Below are 19,161 nucleotides of genomic sequence, written 5' to 3'. Positions count from 1 at the left end.
CAACGCGGCGAGCACGCCGCGTCCGTCGCTGCTCATCGGCGACCGGTACTATGATGATATTACCGCGTCTCATTAGGTTACGCATAATTAATTGAGTTACGTATAATGAAAGGTATAATTAATTGCATCTAAATTGATTCTACGGCCAATGAAGCGGCAATGAAACGAAGAGCGAGCGAGCGAGAGAGAGAGAGATAGAGAGAGAGAGAGAGAGAGAGAGAGAGAGAGAGAGAGCGAGAGAGAGAGAGAGAGAGAGAGAGAGAGAGCAAGAGAGAGGGAGAGATGCACATGCGAATTTCGAATTACACCTCACCGTGCCCTTTCAGTGCGCGATTCGGCCATCAATTAAGTTTTGGCGAAATCGCCTAACGCGGCGATCAACGCGTCAACGAAATAATAGCCTTCTTCGAACGACTCGGAGATAATCTGCTTGATTTGTCGCGCTAGCGTTCATCTATCAGCGGCCAATCGATCGACGAGAGACAACGATTGTCTCGTCTCCTCCCATCTCGCTCGCTCGCGCCGTTTCACAACGAATGTGGACGATGAAAGACGCGCCTCTCTCTCTCTCTCTCTCTCTCTCTCTTTCTCTCTCTTTCTCTCTCTCTCTCTCTCTCTTAACGCGTACCCGGCCACCTCACGGAGAGCACGAGCGCTACTCTCGCGCTCGCAGCACTTTCCAGCGGTGTTGTGAGTGTTGTGACCCGAGCCCGTCGTCGTTTCGCAGTCACCTCGCCTCGATCCGCCCTAAGGCAGGAGAGAGTGCGACCACTCTCCGAGAGTGACGCTCTCTTCATGGCCCATACGTGCGTGAGATCGCGCTCGCTCGTTCTCCGCATTTACGCCCCTCTTCGACGAGGCATCCCGAAGGCTTCCGTCCTGTTTCACTCCCTCTTTCGCACGGCACCCGATCCTCTCGAGTCACGTGTGACGAGTTCATTTGAAACCGCGACGTTGTTGTTCGGACGAGTGGACTCGCTGCGTCGGCGGTAGGCTCGCCCGAGTGCTGAAGACAGATCGTTTATAATCTCGGAGGAAGGATACCTTCCTTACACGGGGATTCGACACTGCTTACTCTCCGAGTCTCTCGGAGTGAAACCCCACCGCGCTGAAGCGCGGTGAACGTTCACTCGAGATGAAAATACCGCTCCTTCAAGTCGCGAGAGTGAACGTTCGGCCCGAACTTTGACTGGAGCCCCGTTATGAGGATAACGGATTCTCACAGGACGATTCAACATGTCAGGACTCACTCTTCAACTTTGAGTGAAGGCATTCCACTCGAGTTTCTATCTGGACGATTTTCACTCGGAAATTCAGAGAGCAAGTTCGACCTGTACAAATTTGCGCAAGTCCCACAAGTTGCGTTTTTGCAAGACTCGAGCTTGCAATCTCTAGACGTGTCTCCGGTCGGCAGAGCGTCATCGACGCCGGACACCGCTCAGCGATTACACTCTCGTCGTCGTCGTCGTCGTCGTCGTCATCGTCGATGTCGCTCACGGCCGGTGCCTGTTTATCCAAGAATCTGTCATTGATGGATCTCCTGGGGTCTCCTGCCGGTCGTTAATAATTCATCCGTCATCATCTCCGGTAGCAGCGGCGATAATGGCAGCGGCGGCTTACGCGGCCGCGACAGTATTCATATCTAGCAATCGAATCCTAAATCCCCCCCGCCAGCTCGCGAATAACGTCCACTAGCCTTCAGCTGCCTCCTCCTCGCTTCTCGCGCTCATTTGCATATAAAGGCATTCCTCCGCTTCGCGAACTCTCGCGGCCGTAATCGTATAACTGTAAGTTCTCGTTGACAGAATCTGCCAACAATCTGCCGGCGCTCATGACTCGCCGATGCTCTCTTGAGGCATATACGAGTGTGTGTGTGTGCGTGCGTGTCGTTTTACGCCGATCTCAGTCAGACGTCAAAATCGCATGTACGTTTCTCTCTCTTTCTCCTCTCTTCTTTTCCTCCTACTTCATACGTCGAATGCCGCGACGGTCAGCGATGACCGACGCTGCGGTACATTAAGTTACGCGCAAAGTATAATCGATTGTGCATTCGAAGAAGTCGGCTGCACGGCCGATAGAGGAGCGGAGGAACAACACGAAGGTCACGTTTATTGAGCGTACCTTTGGTAACGCGAGACACGTCGGCCGCGATTTCGCGGCAAGCAACGCGGCGCGGTCAACATGTTGACGCGGATCAGCGTGTTGACGCTCGCGATCAAGCAAGTATCTCTCGCCTGTTTTTCGTTAGACGGACGACGAGTTCTCGACGCGCGCAGCCATCACATAAATTCCTTATTTATCATATATAAAGATGCCGGTGTTACAAATGGGATACCAATATAGAATTTCAGATGGAACGCGATTTATGGCAGTTTCATTGAAAATAACCGGCCGCGGCTGGCGTCTCTCCCCTCCCCCCCCCTCTCTCTCTCTCTCTCTCTCTCTCTCCCCTACGACAGCGTAATCCGAATCTGCGATAAATTTTAATGAGATGTCGACATATGATATTTTCTCAAATTTTATAGCCGTCTCCTCTAAGTGTCCGGCCGTGTCTAACATAACGTAACAGCGAGAAACGCATTTTAATTAATCATACACATCTGGGGCCCGCTTCCTCGAGCCTGCGACTCGTTTTTATGTTCCCTCCCTCCCACTCTCTTGTTGCTCTTCCTCCTTAACGACGGGCCTCTCTGTTACACGTTACCGATATGGAAATCATTCATAAATCGACGATAATCATCTCGTCGTACCTGTAATGGTCGCGATATCCCGCGATGTTACGTGAGCTCATAAAACTCGCTTTACGTAAGTGCGATGTGCGCGCGACGCTGCGATAGTGCTGGCTAGCTAGCTAGCTAGCTAGGTAGGTAGGTAGGTAGGTAGGTAGGTAGGTAGGTAGGTAGGTAGGTAGGTAGGTAGGTAGGTAGGCAGGCAGGCAGGCAGGCAGGCAGGTTCGTCAAAATAAGTCGGATGCTATTAACATTCCTGTCCCGGCGAGTTAAGTCAGGTTAGTTACCGGGTTAATCTTACAAAACTGTCGGGTCAGTCTTGGACAAGCCTGTAGGTCGTCGTAAGCGTGTGTGTGTATATATATATATATATATATATATATAAAAAAGAGAGAGAGAGAGAAAGAGAGAAACTCCTCCCGGCCTCCGGGCGATGAAGCCGCCCATGAATTTCGGCTAATGAGAACATTTGGAGATACGTCAGTTTCAGTATGCTAATGGCCATACAGATGCCGATACAATTTCAAGATGAATCTCTCTCCATCTTTCTTCATCCCTCTCACTCTCGCTTTCTCTTTCCCTTCTCTCTCTCTCTCTCTCTCTCTCTCTCTCTCTCTCTCTCTCTGTCGCTATCCTTGTACCACATCTCTCCGTCTACCCGCGTACGCCGAACCGTTCCTATATTACGGCTGTCCACGCGGTATCTCTCTACTTTAACTATTCCCTCCGTGGAGACAACTCCAACGCACATATACACCTTATGCAAATAAAGCGTATATTCCCTTTCATTAAGCGCGAGGGCCGCCGGTTGTGAGGAAACGCACAGTCGCGGTGCGATCGCCGTGTGTGCGATGAAGTCTTTCAGCTGCGACGCGGCCTGATCGATAGCAGCGGCGCTATTTCCGACATTAGCGGGGCGCGTTTAGCATTTCGCGGTATCGCTCGTCGTCGGGAGGAAGAAACTGAGAGAGAGAGAGAGAGAGAGACTCGGCCGCGAGCGATTCTTCTTCTCTTCTTCGTCGCGAGCACGACGACGCGCGACGGAGGAGGACAGTCGAACGGGAATCGCACGTGTGTGCTTCTTCTCTTCCGAGCGATTCGAACGCGCCGGGATTGCGACACTACGTGGAGCCGACGACGCAGGGAATTATGAGTGATCGTCGTCGTCTCATGGCGCTTTCGGGAGATATCTCCTCCCCCCCTCCTCCTCCGGGAGCTTCTAATTTAAGGCCGAGGTTGGCGGTGATGCGATGTCTCATGCGCGTCGCGCGGTGTTTTGAATTTTCAATAAGCCGTTCCGCAATCCGACGACTGAAAGTCCAGTCGCCAGCTGCCAGCGCAGACCCTCCCCCCCCTGCCCCTTGCATCGCGCCCGAATACGCTTACGAATTCCCGCCAACTCGATATACTGGTTCGCGATAAGATGAAGTTTCGGGGAGCCGGGCGCTCTCTCGCGATTCGCGACGCGCGCGGAAGCGGCCGGGACGAACGCGCAGAATCTGAGCGACGAATGTTCGTCGAAAGTGACGTCCGGTTTGCTGAGCGACGCGCAAAAGCGCAGCCGAAAATTCGTGTCTCGAGAGGCGCGCGAGCGCCACTGTGATGTCCGGCGAATGTTCAGAGTTGCGTCAAGTTCCGTATCGACGCGACGCGAATACGAAGAAAAATTTGCCGAGTAATTTTTCAAATTCTCCCTCGCAATTTTCCGGGCAAAGAACCTCCGCATTAAGGGTCGATTTTTTGCCCGTTTTTCGGTCCTCGATTTTGGAATCGAATTTTATGCCAAGAGACAGTTCACGATGAGACATTAATTGCAGAAAGGTTTTACGTTGAGCATACGTGATTGGTTTCGAAGATGTAAAAAGTGGTCACTATCTATTAAGAAAGTATAAGAAAGTATGACACTAATAACGCTTTATCGCACGAATTTTTGCAAAATTCGGTATCTATAGGTTCTTTAAGTTGCTGATTATGAATCTGATGTCAGATTTTAAAAATTTAAGATGGCAGGTGCAACGTGGCGGACACACATAGTGAAACAATCATTTACTTTTATTGGAACTGTTATGTTGTGGTTCTTCTGGCTAGCTGATTCCAAATTTTCTATTAGGTTTTCGAAAGTAATTTTTTCAACGACAATTTTTGTGTGGGAAAAGTATATTATTTTTTCATAAAAAAAAGTATCAAATTCAAATTGATACGCTAAATTGATGACGCATAAATGATAACGTGATAGTTTTATTTGTTATATTTAGAAGCTTATTCATTGCAGTTTCCGTGACTCTTTATAATTACATATCATTATATCCAATAATATAAAAGTTATCTAAAAATTCAGTTCTGAAGTTATCGGTTTTAAAGTATACCACAACATAACAGTTCTAATAAAAGTAAATAAAGTGTTTCACTATTTGTGTCCGCTATATTACATCCGCCATCTTGAATTCTTTAAATCTGACATCGAATTCGTAATAAGCAACTAAAAAAATCCATAGATACTGAATTTCGCAAAAACTCGTGCGATAAAACGTTATTAGTGTCAAACTTCCTCAGTAGGTAGTGACCAATTTGACCCTCTATATCCCTGAAACCAATCGTATGCTCAGTGTAAAACATTTTTGTGATTAATGTCTTATCATCAGCTATCATTTCGCATAAAATTTAATTTAAAAATCGGAGACTGAAAAACGGGCACTTTTTGCGGAAGTTCTTTATGCGCGAAGTGTACGCGAGATGAGTGCAAACGGCGATAATCTCGAGAGGTACATCTTGAAATTTCCGCGTCATCGCTCAACATGGCGAGATTTACGGTCACGTCCGCTCCGCTTAGCGGAAAAGTCGCATTCGCAAAATCATATCTCCGAAAGAGAACACGGAGACGGAACGGCTCTCTCTCTCTCTCTCTCTCTCTCTCTCTCTCTCTCTCTCTCTCTCTCTCTCTCTTCCTCTCTCCCTTCCTTCTGTCCAAACGAGACGCGCCCGCCGCGGGAAGATAAACGTGGAAAAGACACGGATGTTGTAAATTACACCGAATTCTACGTCGTAAAAGCGGAACGTCGCGGTCTACCACCGCGACGACGCTGATACCGCCGCTGAGAGCAGCCATTCACGGCCCTTATAAATTATGATTTACCGCTGTGCGCGTCCACGAGAAATGTGAATTTCTCGGACGCAGCCGAGAGAAGACTCGGCAGGCTGAAATCTAAGCGACCGACCGCGGGATTCCCGACGACGTGTGCGACCGGCCGGCGTTTCCAGATCGTGCCGATCGCACGGCGCGATCGCGATCGACTCGCTCGCCGCTCGAATTTTCAACGCACGCGTAGTCGCCGGTGAAATTTCTCACGGTGAAAATCGCGCCGCAGAGGAAGCGCGAATTTTACGTCCAACTAGCCGCTAGCCAGCGGTCCTCAGAGATCAGCGGAGAATATTAAGAGGCGGTATTGCCGCGGCGGGACAAATTGTCAGCATTTCAAAGCGCTCCGGCCGAGAGCGGATCCTGCAGCCAAAAAAAAGTATTCTATTTGTAATGTGATTTTTCCGATAGTCTCATATTTTAAGCCGAGTCTTTTACAGTAAAAGGATTCCTCTTTCGATAAAGCGATTAAGGGGAACCATTCATCTAAAATTTATTAGATATTATTCGAACTGCTTTTTTCTCTTATTTCAAGAGGATTTCCTCCTACATCAATTAATTTTCCTCTTGTATAAAAAGGAGTATGTTGCACCAAGAACAAGTTATTCTATCTGTGATTTTTCCCACAGTCTCATATTCTGAGCGAAGTCTCGTGCAGAAAAATAATTCCTCTTTCGATGAAACGACTAAAGTGAAACATTCAACTAAAACTTATCAGATGTTCTAACTGTTTTTTCTCTTATTTCAAGAGGATTTCCTCTTACGTCAATTAATTTTCCTCTTATATGAAGGGGAATATGCTGATTTGAATGTCGGCTTCTTTTGCTCCAGACATGAACGAAAAAATAATCATATGCTCATGGGTCAGAATATTTGGAATGCTTTTTAAAAAAGGTATGTGTGTTGCTGTAACATATAACGAAGATAATTTACTCATATTTGATCAAATATAATTTATAATCTATTGCAAGAAGTTGAATAATATATTTTTTCTTCCAACTATGTTTCATACAATTGGTTATGACGAGCATCTTTGTAGTTGTAAAGTCCACAACAAAACTGATTGCAAATTTAATTGTTACGATAATCTTATTTCATTCGTGTCTACTTATTGTAAAACTAGAGCCAGAAATACATCTATATATATATATATATATATTACTTTTCGTTGTATATTATAATAATTCTTTTAATTTAACCAGTATAACCAGTGAGAATAGAGTACAGTAAGAATAAATAATAATCCTCTTAAAAAAAAGATTAAATAATCTGTGTATGAGGAAATTTATAGTAAAATCAATAAGATTTGCATTATACATATAACATATAATCCTCCTAACTTTAAGAATAATGTGTTTATAATATTTTGCTCTTAATCTTAGAGGAATCCTCTTGAGGCCACAAGAATAAAAAAAAAATCCTCTAAAATTTGGACGATTCCGCTTGTCCTAAAATAACTTTTTCCTTTTTTAGGCGTGTTTTTCATTCGCTCTGCCCGTCGGATCTGTTCCGTAGCTCTCTGTCTTTATCTCTCTCTTTCTCATTCTCTTTCACTCTATCTCTCTCCGGCCTTCATAACGGCATACCGTCGCATAAATCCCACTTGCCTTGCTTTCACTGACTTCATAATACTTCATCGACGTCAATCGCGATACTCTCATATCACCGTCGGCCGTGTATGCGCTCGTACATGTATATACTTTTTCCCCGCGCGCAATTCCGCGCGGTCGTAAAGCATCGGCCAAAGTCCGTAAACCCGATCTTTACATTACCGAGGCGTAACGTCCGCCTTTATCGCGATTTGTAAAGTTGAAGTGTTACGAGGAGCGTACAGAGAAGGGTCCGCCAATAAGAGCAAAGTCGCGTCGGTCGTAAACTCATGCGAACCTTAACGCAGCCCCGGACATTGAGCCTCTTTCTATTGGCTGCACGACGCTCTTCGTAGTGACGTAACGCGGATGAGGCGCTAATCCACGGCATCGTAAAAGGCTCCGGTCTCGTCCTCCGCGCGAGCGAGCGAGCGAGCGAGCGAGCGAGCGAGCGAACGAGCGTGCGGGCGAGCGGGCGGGCGAGGGCGCACCGATTGAAAAATTAATTATACTAAATAAAACTAAACGAAACGGCCCGTAAACTCAATGAAATTTAAATTGGAAGCCCGCGGGAGAGACGCTCCGGTCCGCTCGATCGCCGAGAAATTGAAATCATGCTCTCGTCGTTTCGTCGGTATCGCTCGCGATATCTGTGACGAAAGAACGAGCGAGACGCGAAACGCATGTAAACAAAAAAGTATCCCCGCCCGTGTCCTCCCCGCGGGGCCCCTCGAGACCGATCAACAAATCGACGAATGAAGGAATGAGATTATCAGGATCGGCCACCGCGGCGGCGCGGCGCCTCTTCGCTCGGCTCGCTAAAGATGACAGATGGTCGCTCGCTCGCTCGCTCGCGCGAGCGCGAGCGAGCGAGTGAGAAGCCCGGATTTGTTCGGCCGTGATAATCAATTAAGATAACGTGTCGGCGCGTCATGTAACCGATAGCTCTCGCCGTGTCATAACCCCTTTCGTCGGCCGTTACACATATCGCCGTCACGCTTTCGTGTATTTCTGTCGCCGCCGACGCGAGATGACGGATGAGGGAAAGGGAAGATGAAGAGCGCGGCGGTGCTTCCCTCGAAGCCTTCGACTTCACCGGGGTTGTTCTTTCTCTCCAACTCTCTGTAACTCTTTCTCTCTCGACGGATATCCGTCGCGGTTGGCCGTCGCGGCAGGAGACGAAGGACGAAAGCGCGGTCGACTGTTCCCTTCGATTTCCGATTCCTCCGCTCGATAATCCCCGCTCCGGGCGATCTTGCTCCGGGGCTCACGTATTAAAAAGAGAAACACGCGCTTCGTTACGTCCCCGACGTTGTTAATGACGGAATGAGATACGAGTCCGGCGAGTCGTAACGTCACCTCCGGACATGCGCCATCGCGCGCGTTCGGCTTTTCCCTTGCAAATTGCGTTTCCCGAAGTGAACGACCGGAGCAGGGAGGAAGAGCGCGATTACTTTTATTACGATTCTCGGCTCTGCGATTCTCCGACGAAGGCCCGGCGAAGACGCGGGGCTCCTCGCGCGCGCTTGTGTGTGTGTGTGTGTGTGTGTGTGTCGGAGGACGCGTGCTCCACGTGCGGAGATATCCGCGCGAGCGGCACCCTCGCAGGATATAAATGAGCGGCAGGAGTCGACAAATCAAGAAACTATCGACATAAATAAATTGTGGCTCGCCCGGGGGCCCGCGAGACGAGAGGCATCGATTCGGCCGTGGGTCTCTATGAGGGAAATGGCAGGGTCCTAAGTCAGCAATTATCCACATTTCCACCGTCCCATCGCTATTATTTCTACGTCCTCACCCCCAACCGGCAGTCGCTCATGACGCGCCGAGGCGCCGCGCGGTACACTTTGTTTCAAATATCGCCGCGCGCCGAGGAAAATCCGCGCGCGCGCGCGCGCGCGCGTGCGTGCGTGTGTGTGTGTGCGTGCGCCATATGTCGACACACGGAGATGATATCTGCTGCGAAAGAATTTTAGAACTTGACGAATTTGCCGGCAGTCTTGCAGCCTTGGAATAGATTAATTTTATAGGTCTTCGTTTTCCTCTCTCTCTCTCTCTCTCTCTCTCTCTCTCTCTCTCTGTCTCTCTCTCTCCGTCTTTCTCGGAATAATTAATAAAAATGACCACTTCCGAAGCATATTAATTTTGAATATATCCCGTTATATGTTTTTTTCATACATGCGTAAATGTAGCTCGGCACATTGCAGGCCGGTTACTTCAGCCGCCGCGCCGCGGCGACGCTGCTGTTTTTCACCGCTCAAATTCAATTAACACATTCTATAAGCGACTATAAATTATCGGCAGGCTGCTTTCAACATTGTCCAGTCCTCGTAACCGGCTACCTCCGTTCTCTCTTTTTTTTTTTTCTCGAGACGTGAGCCACAACCGTGGGCCGCGCCGAGTCAACAACGTTCGACCGGCCAAGCGCGAGTCTTCGGCTGCATGATCGGCCGACAATGAGCTAAATATACGCGTACGCACGAGTAAACGCAACCGCGTTCACGTAATTCGCGACGCGAGAGGCCCTGACGAGAGCTTGCATCAGCCCGGAGCGCATCGCCTACTTCGGCCACAACCCTAACAACAACGACCAGACGGACGACGCAAATGCGCGCGCTCGCCGGCTCGCACAAAGAGCTCCCCGCCGGGGGTGATCGAGAGGGGAGAGGGGAGGGTACCCTCTTCCTCTCTCGCTCGGCGATTATTTACCGTTCATTGTGAGCATCAGCGGTGGCGGCGCAAAGGTAGCCGCCTTACCGTGATTCGATCTAAATCTCAATTTTGGAGCATCCTATATACGTAGGGTTGGTCCTTACGCCCCCCCCTCCCGCGCCCCGCCAACCATCCGTCTATCTGTCTATCTGTCCCTATCTATCTATCCATTTCTCTCTGTCTCTCTCTCTCTCTCTCTCTCTCTCTCTCTCTCTCTCTCTCTCTCTCTCTGTTCGTCCCTCTCGAACGCACGAGACTTTCCTTTCCTCTCCCTTTCTTTCTCTCCCTCCCTCCCTCCCTCGCTCGCTCGCTCGCTCGCTCGCCCCTTCGACCCCCACGTTCATCCAGTGAATTACTTCGTTAGTGGCTACCTTCAGAGGGCTGTTAATTCCTGCAGGGCAGATTATACAGATAGGTTTATTGCGCTCGTGTCCCAATCTAATGTCCGTAATGCTCCTATACCCACTACACACTCGCCCTCCTTCGTACCTTTCCAGCCTCGCTCCGTTGGTATTTTCGCTCTCCCTCTCCCTCTCCCTCTCTCTCTCCCTCTCTTTCGTCGCCGCACGTCGCGGTGTACTTCTCTCGCACGCGAACCTCGGATCTTTCCGGATTAGCGGCCGATGTACATTTTCCCGCGCGCGAGCGATGATAACTCGCCGGAGAGTGCTCGCGAGTTGCTGACGAGAAGACCGTTTCCAACGAGCTTAATAACTCCGCGTGTATACTTGACAGAGACATGCCGCGGCATGATCCGCAGCAGGCGGAGGAGAGTTTCAAGTTTTTGTTGCGCGTATGCGACTCTCCTGACGCGAAGCGCTCTCGGAGAAATTATTACCCGCGACGACCTCGATTCCCTGTCTAACGGCTCGTTGCTCGCTCGTACGTCGCCTGGATCAGTCAAGAGAAGTTCGGATCGATCGACGCGCCTTCTTCGACGGCGGGCCGGCCGTCCGCTGCGATACAGCTGCGCGAACGCTGCCGAGGGTCGATGAATAATTCGTCGTTCTCACTTGTGCGAGAGCGACAAAGTGAAGTTTGGCGGAAAAACCGGACCGAAAACTTCGACTGACTGGCAAGCGACGCTTCTCCTGCGAAGATGCTCTCTCCTCGTCTCGACGACTGATGTCGCGATTCAGCATTTGGGAAAGAGTTATAAAGCATCGAAGGGGGTGCTTTGATGGAATCTCGATCGTCTCTTCAGGCTGGCCGAAAAGTAGGCTACCGATTTGGAAAATTTCATAATCTCTTTTACGGGCAATGTGTACGTTTAAGATTTTCTCCGCAGATTAGAACCCGGAAAAATTGCAGATGGCAGCCGGCTGTCGGGCCACCCTCTTCTCTCTTCTGGCTCGTGTCGTGCCTATCGATCACACGCGAGCGAGCCCCTGGCAAGCATCGCTTCGTATCCTCGGCGAAGAGCGGCGTGGATTTCCACGAGCGACGATCGACGAGAGCGCAGAAATTCGCGGCACGGAAGTGACAACCGGCGAGATTATAACGACTCCCCCCCCCCCTCGCGTTCCCCGCGACGTGCGTGCGTCCGTGCGTGCGGACACGGCGCGCGTCCCCTTCTCGTTCGCGCGAGAAAGAGAGAGAGAGAGAGAGAGAGAGAGAGAGAGTGAGAGAGGGGGAGGGAGGGAGGCAGTACTTCTTCCTCATGGGTGAGTGAGCGCGTTAGCTCCCAAAATTTTGGTAACGAGTTTAGCGTTACGTCTCGAGTCCTCGGGTCCGGCCGGGGCCGGGGCGCGCGCTGCAGCCCGAGGGTGTCTGATTTTAATGGCGCGGGCTCTAACCTAATGGCCCGCCGATTGTCCGAGCCCATTTAAGTCCACGCCAGACGAGTTGGTTGGTTTCGAAATAATGGCGCGCACCGTCGGACTTACCGGAGAAGACGGAGACGGAGAGAGACGGAGCCTCGAATTTGTCATGACCGGACGCGAGCGAGCGAGCGAGCGAGCGAGCGATAATTTCGGAGAATAATTAGACGATGTTGCGAGCGCGAGCGCGCGCGGACAAGCGAAACGCACGTGCCAAGAATATTAATAACACGCTCGCTCAATTAGACGGGCTTAACTCCCGGATTAAATGGCGGAGAAGTTGTCACTCGATGGAAATTAACGGCGGAATCCGGATGGGGCCACCAATAATAACCGGCCGAACCGATTTTTCCCCGGTGAAACGAACGCACAGTATTCTCGGACCGCCGCGCGTCTCCGTCCCCGTCCCCGTCCCCGTCTCCGTCGCCGTCGCCGTCGCCGCCGTCTACGTCGCGATTATTCCTGGCCGAGAGCGAGGAGCCTACGCGCGCTCTCCTCCGCTCTTCTCCCCGCCGTGTTGCATTTCTTTTGTATGCGCGCTCATAATATATGAATGACCGATTTGGTCTCGAAGGCCGAGGCTCGCTTCACCAAGAATAGCCCTTCCGCCACGTCAAAGGACCCGATATGCCCGGCGCGCTTTCCACCGTGACTTCATTTAATCTTGCCCGATAATTAATCGCCCGCTCGCGCGCGCCCTGCCTTCGCGTGTACGCACGACTTAATATACAACTGGCGCGAACCTCTATCTTTGCTATTTCCGCTGGAGAATAAAAAGACCTCTTTCTCTCTCTCTCTCTCTCTCTCTCTCGCGCGCGCGCGCGCGCGCGCGCGTTTCGTCTCGATAATGTCGGCCGGGCGAAAATCCGCGGCACTCAGGTACGCGCGATTTCACCGCGAGCGGGGCGAGTTATCGCACGAGGCGGCGGCCCTCTCTCGAACAATTCCGCGGCGCGGCGCGTGGAATTTTTAATAGCGACTCGATGACGCTGAATTTTGAAGGGACGAGCGAGTCTCCATCTCCGGGAAGGTCTTTTTTGCTGCTCTCCGTCTCCCGCTCTCTCGCTCTCTCTGTCTCCCTCCCCCTCCCCCTCTCGCCCCGCGACCCCTCCCTCCGCTCATTATTACGATAGAGTCTTTCACAAGGACACGATATCCAGGAGCACAGCAAAATAGCTTCTCATCTCCGGCCCGACGGAGGGCAATCGCGTCCCGCCGTCGCTCGTCCCTTCCTCCTCGTCGTCATTCTTCCCCATCCACCTCGTCAGTTTACATAGCGGCGCCGCTATAATTACGCTTAGTTTTAATTAACTTCTCTTGAATTTAAACATTTGTTTTCGTGGATGAGTGGAGAACGGCATGTTCTCTCTCTCTCTCTCTCTCTCTCTACGAGAGTTGGGACTGAGGATCGGCAGCGCGCCGGGAACGACGACGACGGCGACGTCTTTGTCCGAGCATCGTCGTGCCGCCGACGATGCTTAATTAATAGCCGGCCGATCGGTTCCATGCGAACAATCTCGCACATTCGTCGATACTCTATCGCGCGTCGCGACGACGAGGACGTCGGTTCAGTGTTGCGATTCGTCGTTGTATCGAGTATCCCGAGGCAACTTTTGCTTCAGCCCGCCCTCCCTCGTTTTCAGTCATTTCTTAAACCTGAGATGCGATCTCATCTTCACCTGTCTGTGCACGGGGCGGGGTTAGGTAAATGTCCCAGTAACCGGACGTTTAAGCGTAGGTCGTCACAAAAAATATAACGCATAATATTAAGAATAGTTTTGATGTAAATATTTGCATTTATTCGAAAACTTAAGATTCCCTTAAGTGGAGGAAAATGATTTAAACCAACGTATATATCTATTATTAATGAAACATCTACACAAGTAACGAAGCGCATTAATGTACCAGTAATTGGGGATAGGTTGAAACAGATTATGGCTCAATATTGGGATATAATTTGTCCCAGTGTCTGAGCGCAATTGGAAAATTAGCATGTGCTAACAGGAATGTAAATACAGATGCTATCTCTTAATAAATTTATCAACGATTGAACATTATTTTGCCAAACCATAGGTGCATACCTGTTTAATTAATTTTTATTTCAATACAGAAGTATCAAATTGGCTGTATCCTCTTCCAATTAATCGTCAAACATTCTAGTTTCCTTTTACAATAATTATTACCTTCATTCATTATTGTTAAAATAAATAGTAAGTATTTTTTCTCAAAGTGGTCTACGTTACTAGACGTTACTAGAAAGATACTAGGACGTGTCCGGTCCGTTCGGACGTTTACCTTACGATCCGGCAGGTTCCAGTGAATCGCTGAGAAAATGTCGGGCTGAAATTTCGCGGATAAAATTCTCGAGACTCGTTCAACCGACCGACGTTCGGATTGTTTAGAAGCGCGATTTCCGACGTACTGCTCGCCAGCAGTCCGTACCGCATCGGCGCGGCGGCGGCGAAGCAGAAAGTAGGCGTTATGACGAGGCATATCTAGACCAGAGGGGCTTTCGTTATTGGCCCAAATTTATAATTAATTTTCGTAACGGTACACTAGTTTCGGGAACGCGCGTAGCTCTATCGAGCGTGTTCCGCTCCGGCGGAGCGATCTTTTGTTGCGCGCAGGCAGTTCCATCGCGCGCGATCCGGCTATGATTTTCAGGCGGTATCATAGCCGGACAAAAAGCCGACGACAAAAAGCCGAGGACACTCCCCCCCTCCCCGTCCCCCCGTCCCCCCCGTAATATTACGCCCGTGCGTGTGGTCCTCGTTCATGCGCGGGTCACGCGCTCGTTAGCGTTCCCGTTTTCTCTCTCTCTCTCTCTCTCTCTCTCTCCTCTCCCCCTCTCTCCCCGGTGAAAATATAAGATAATTATGCGATTAATGTCGACGTTATTATCTGGCTGCCCTCTCTCGGGCAGGTACACGGTTTTACATTTTCCGGGAGAGACCCTCTCGAGGGAGATTCCAAACGTGCCACTTGTAAAACGCGGAAAGCGTGCTCTCCCTCCTCCTCCGCTCATAGAATTCTCCGCTCGGAAAACAAAAACCCCGGACGCCGTCCGGCTGCTTCATTATTCCGCGTTTAATTAAAGAAATACGCTGTACTTGAAAGAAAAAAAATAAAGAAAAAAGAAAGAAGCAACGCGCACGTGTACATTTTTTCAAGATCTGCTTTCTAACGACGATCCTTCGGCGCACGACCAGACGCGACATAAAACGCGCCTTCTTATCGATCGCGCTCATACGCGGGTCGTTACGTGCCGCGAATTGCACATCGGAAGATATACATTTCTTTATTTTTACCCTTCGGCCTCGGAGGGCCGTCGCTCGACCGTCTCCAAGATGCGGGCGAGGGGAGAGACTCGGCCGACGATTTCAGCCCGAGGCGTATAATCGCGCGGATTACTAATTACGATTATTGGCTAATGAGGGCGCGATCGATTTCTCCTTATCCCAACTCAAACAACGTCTTCCCCTGCTTTTAGGGCTGGCTGTGCTCGAGAGAGAGAGAGAGAGAGAGAGAGAGAGACCGCGGTCTCTCCTAATTGCATTATACATGTCAACATCCAGAGGTGCTTCCCTCCTATCGGAACGTCTTAAGGTCGATTCATATTACCCGGCGTGGACCGCAGAGGGCCGACCACCGGAGAAGAGACGACGCGCTATTGACGGAAAATTGAAAAAACGCGCCTTCTTGTGGGAGCGTCCAGCGTCACGACCGTTAGCGACATCTGGATCGATACCGATCGACATCTGAAGGAGGAACTCTTGCTCGACCGTGTCGCTCCACTAAATTCCCGGGCGACGCGATTTCCGATTTTTTTCCCGACCTTACCGAGTGATTCGTCCGGACAGATAGAGCTCGACATCCTCCCGGCGGTTTGACGACTCCCCCCGTCTTGTAGCGCGATCGTTTCCACTCGAGATGAATTTTCACGCACAGTCGGCCTCATTAAGATATTAGTTAAGGCGGTTGCGAAATAATCGAAGATAACGACACGTGACGAGCGCGCTGCCGATTCGCTCGGCCTCTAGCCGGGACGATAAATGGACAGAGGCCAATTAATTTTCGGACTAGCTGCTCCGATCAAAAAATTAAGCGTGCTGGATCGGCCAATTATTTCATGCGGCGACGCACGACGGGTTTCTTATCGCGGCGCACTTTATTACTTCTCGATGCCGGTATCTCGCGCAAAGATAATACGAAATGTAAAAATTTCTGAGAGGCGCGCGAGCGCGCGCGCGCGCATACACGCATACGCACACGCGCGTATAATGGCCGGCCGAATACGGGAATCGGCCAGATCCTTAAGTTATGGGGACCAACGAACAAGACGTTTTTCTTTTGTCTATCGCGGCTGCTCAGAGAAATGCAGCCGGGAGATAAGGTTCGTTAGTGGGCGAAAGGTTAAAAATAAGGCGAGGTAAGAGAGGCCACGGGCCGTCATAAATCTGGCAATCCCTCGTGAAAACCCGCCGCTGCTTGCACTCTAAAAACAGGGACACATTCCCCCCCCCGACGTTTTGACCGTAAGAGTTAGGTATTCGTTCAACGATTCATCTAGGGGACGAGGCTCTCCGGCTCCGCAGCGGAAATATTCAAAAGTCGGACGATTCGCGCGGACATCTGGGACGACGCCGGCTCGAGTGTGCGTCCCTGCTTTTATTTCTACCCGCACACCCCGAGTCGAAATTCTGATTCCACATTAATCCTGCAAATTCCGCCCAACTTGAAGGATCAACGAGGGATCTTTAGACGGCAACGTTGCATCTCACGGGAAATTGCGTCTCACCTGTCTCGGAAAAAAAAGACTCATTTTCCAAGTATTTAATACTTGATCCTCTCAATCAATGTTCTATTCTCTACATCTTCAGCTCCTATTTTTAATTTCAGTTTGCAATTATTAATTGCATAATACTTCAAATGGATAGAGAGGAGTGCGTGAGAGAAGCACAAATATTAAACGATAGAAGTAAGAAATGACACGTTTTACTCTCATCTTTTCCTCATTTCTTTTTCTCTTTTCTTCTTGCTTTGGAAATTCAGATGAGAATTATAGCCCTTAAGAGAGAGAGAGCTGATGAGAAGCTGCAAGACAAAGATTGCAGTTACGTGTCCAATAATGCTCCTTAGTGGCAAAAATTTAACTTTCGATTCAGCGCAATAACAAGAGCGAATAAGCAAGAGCGAGAAAAAGCGTTCGGAAAATGTAAACAAGGTCGCACTCGCAGGCTGAGCATTATTAGGCGTATAAAAATCAATATTTACAAAATTTATATAACAATATAATACTTTAAGGCCGACGCTCACAGTTGATCACAATTATCTAGAATCCTTTCTGAGAAGTAGAACATCTCATTAATCGTCAAACGTTCGTAGTCATTTATAGGCCGATACTTGGCCGCTCCGATCAAAGTTTCTCGCGTGAAATAAACAAAGACGAAGAGACAATCAAGGCTCAGCGAAGCCGAAAGTCGAATGACGACGGACTATGAACGCCGGCCTGAATCTCGACTCGGGTATTTCCTCGTTCCCGGCAAGTTCGTCGCAGATTCGTCAGGAACGGCAATTTGCGCAATAAATGATTTGGCGTACCTCGGCAACGTATGATGCATCGCTGCTCGGCGTCCTACCTCCTGCATCCTGCGTCCCGCATCCTGTGCCCTCCATCTTGGCCTCTCGATCCTCGCCGCTCACGACGACACTCGCGTAGGTACGATTCGACCGAAAGTTGTACGTACTAAACAACGCAACGCCGACGAGAGGCTGATTGAGCATCTCAAAAGTGCCGACGAAATATTTCAATCGCCCGATGGGGAGCCGGGGAGGTTCAGGGGAAAGGGGAAGACGAGCAACTTCCCGATACAAGCGCCTGTATAAACCGCTCTCCCGGCTCGACACGCACTAAACACGCGGGAAAGCGCGAGAGTGTTTATGTTCGGTGCGCGAATGAAGGTCCGGGGAATATTTTGATTATTACACTGTCGGGCGACCACGAGGGAGCGGGGGAAGGGGGGACGGGCTAAAGTTTACACTTCTTGCCGATTGTTGCGGCACTTGCGCGCACCGCGCGTTTTTTTCCCCCGTCGCGCCGAGCGTCGCGCTACATTTCACGCGATTATTCGTCGGCTCTTGAAATATTTAATCGGCCAGCCGGCGTTATACCGAGTTAATTACCGCGTATTTTTTCCCCGATCGAATTTTCCCGTAATTTACACGGGTCATGAGCCGGTGTTCAGTGTCGCGTGACAGGCAAATCCGCCGATGATTTCGGCGGCGTCAGGCTCGGGGTGCTGAAAAATGAATGAGCATTTCCTATATATTGCAGCTGCAACGTCCATGAAAAGCGTGAATAATAAAGAAACTGCGAAGGGGCAAACGTTATTCTCTGATCTATTAATCACATATCATTGATCCCGGCTGGATCGTTTAAATTATTCGCTCATCTTACATATTTCATCGGCTGTTAAACCACTGCTGCGCAATTTATACGTTGCCCGTTGGGAATAAAAATCGAGCGCATAGATGGGACATTAAGACACTCGAATAATTTCGAAATCCTTTCGTAAAGGCAATTCAACGCGAGGGAAAATTATGTGCCCAGCACATCGAGATACGACAATAGCCTGTACGAAAAAATCCTTATAGTTTAACGAAATGTTTGGGGTTAAAAGTGTAAAAAATCCGACACGGGGTTTGTGACCTGACATTCATCAATGAGGGATTCGCAGAAAAAGTTCAGTCTGCCTCATGCCAGTCCGGCTATGCTTTTTATATTTTTCTAAATGTCCACTTTCCCTCTCTTTTCCCCCAGCAATTTTTTACAGGCCGTTTCTGTGACAAGCATTATGCAATTTTAAAATGGAACGAAGAACAATGAGGCTCCAAAACGACGAGCTTTCCCTTCGGCCGCTTGCAGCCGGTAACCCTGTAATCCTGCGTGACCCTTGCCCATTTCTGCCCTTGACGTATTTTCCAGATTGTGTACATCGCTGTATATTCTCTGATTTATATTTCTGCAAAATTATCGTTTACCGTTGCGCTGTTGTGACCCGGTAGTCATGAGCCGACAGTTTCCAGCGTCTTCGACATGGCTACGTGAGAAACTCCCGTCTTTACACGACTCTGTGCAGTTTGCGCGAGAGACGAAGGTGAGCCTGAGAGCGACG

General features: G+C 49.8%; 1 protein-coding gene across 1 annotated transcript in view; it reads right to left on the bottom strand.

The window, feature by feature from the left end:
* Positions 1-18,280, bottom strand: part of LOC112589994 (uncharacterized) — a 55,972-nt gene extending 37,692 nt beyond the window's left edge. The window contains exon 1 of the mRNA XM_025305289.1: positions 17,588-18,280. Coding sequence (XP_025161074.1) covers positions 17,588-17,770 — 183 coding nt within the window. The 5' untranslated portion in view covers positions 17,771-18,280. The remainder of the gene's footprint in view (positions 1-17,587) is intronic.
* Between the last annotated feature and the right edge of the window lie 881 nt (positions 18,281-19,161).

Source organism: Harpegnathos saltator, unplaced genomic scaffold (genome assembly GCF_003227715.2).
Source record: "Harpegnathos saltator strain DR-91 unplaced genomic scaffold, Hsal_v8.6 scaffold688, whole genome shotgun sequence".
Classification (NCBI taxonomy): Eukaryota; Metazoa; Arthropoda; class Insecta; order Hymenoptera; family Formicidae; genus Harpegnathos; species Harpegnathos saltator.
This window is presented reverse-complemented; position numbering and strand designations above follow the sequence as displayed.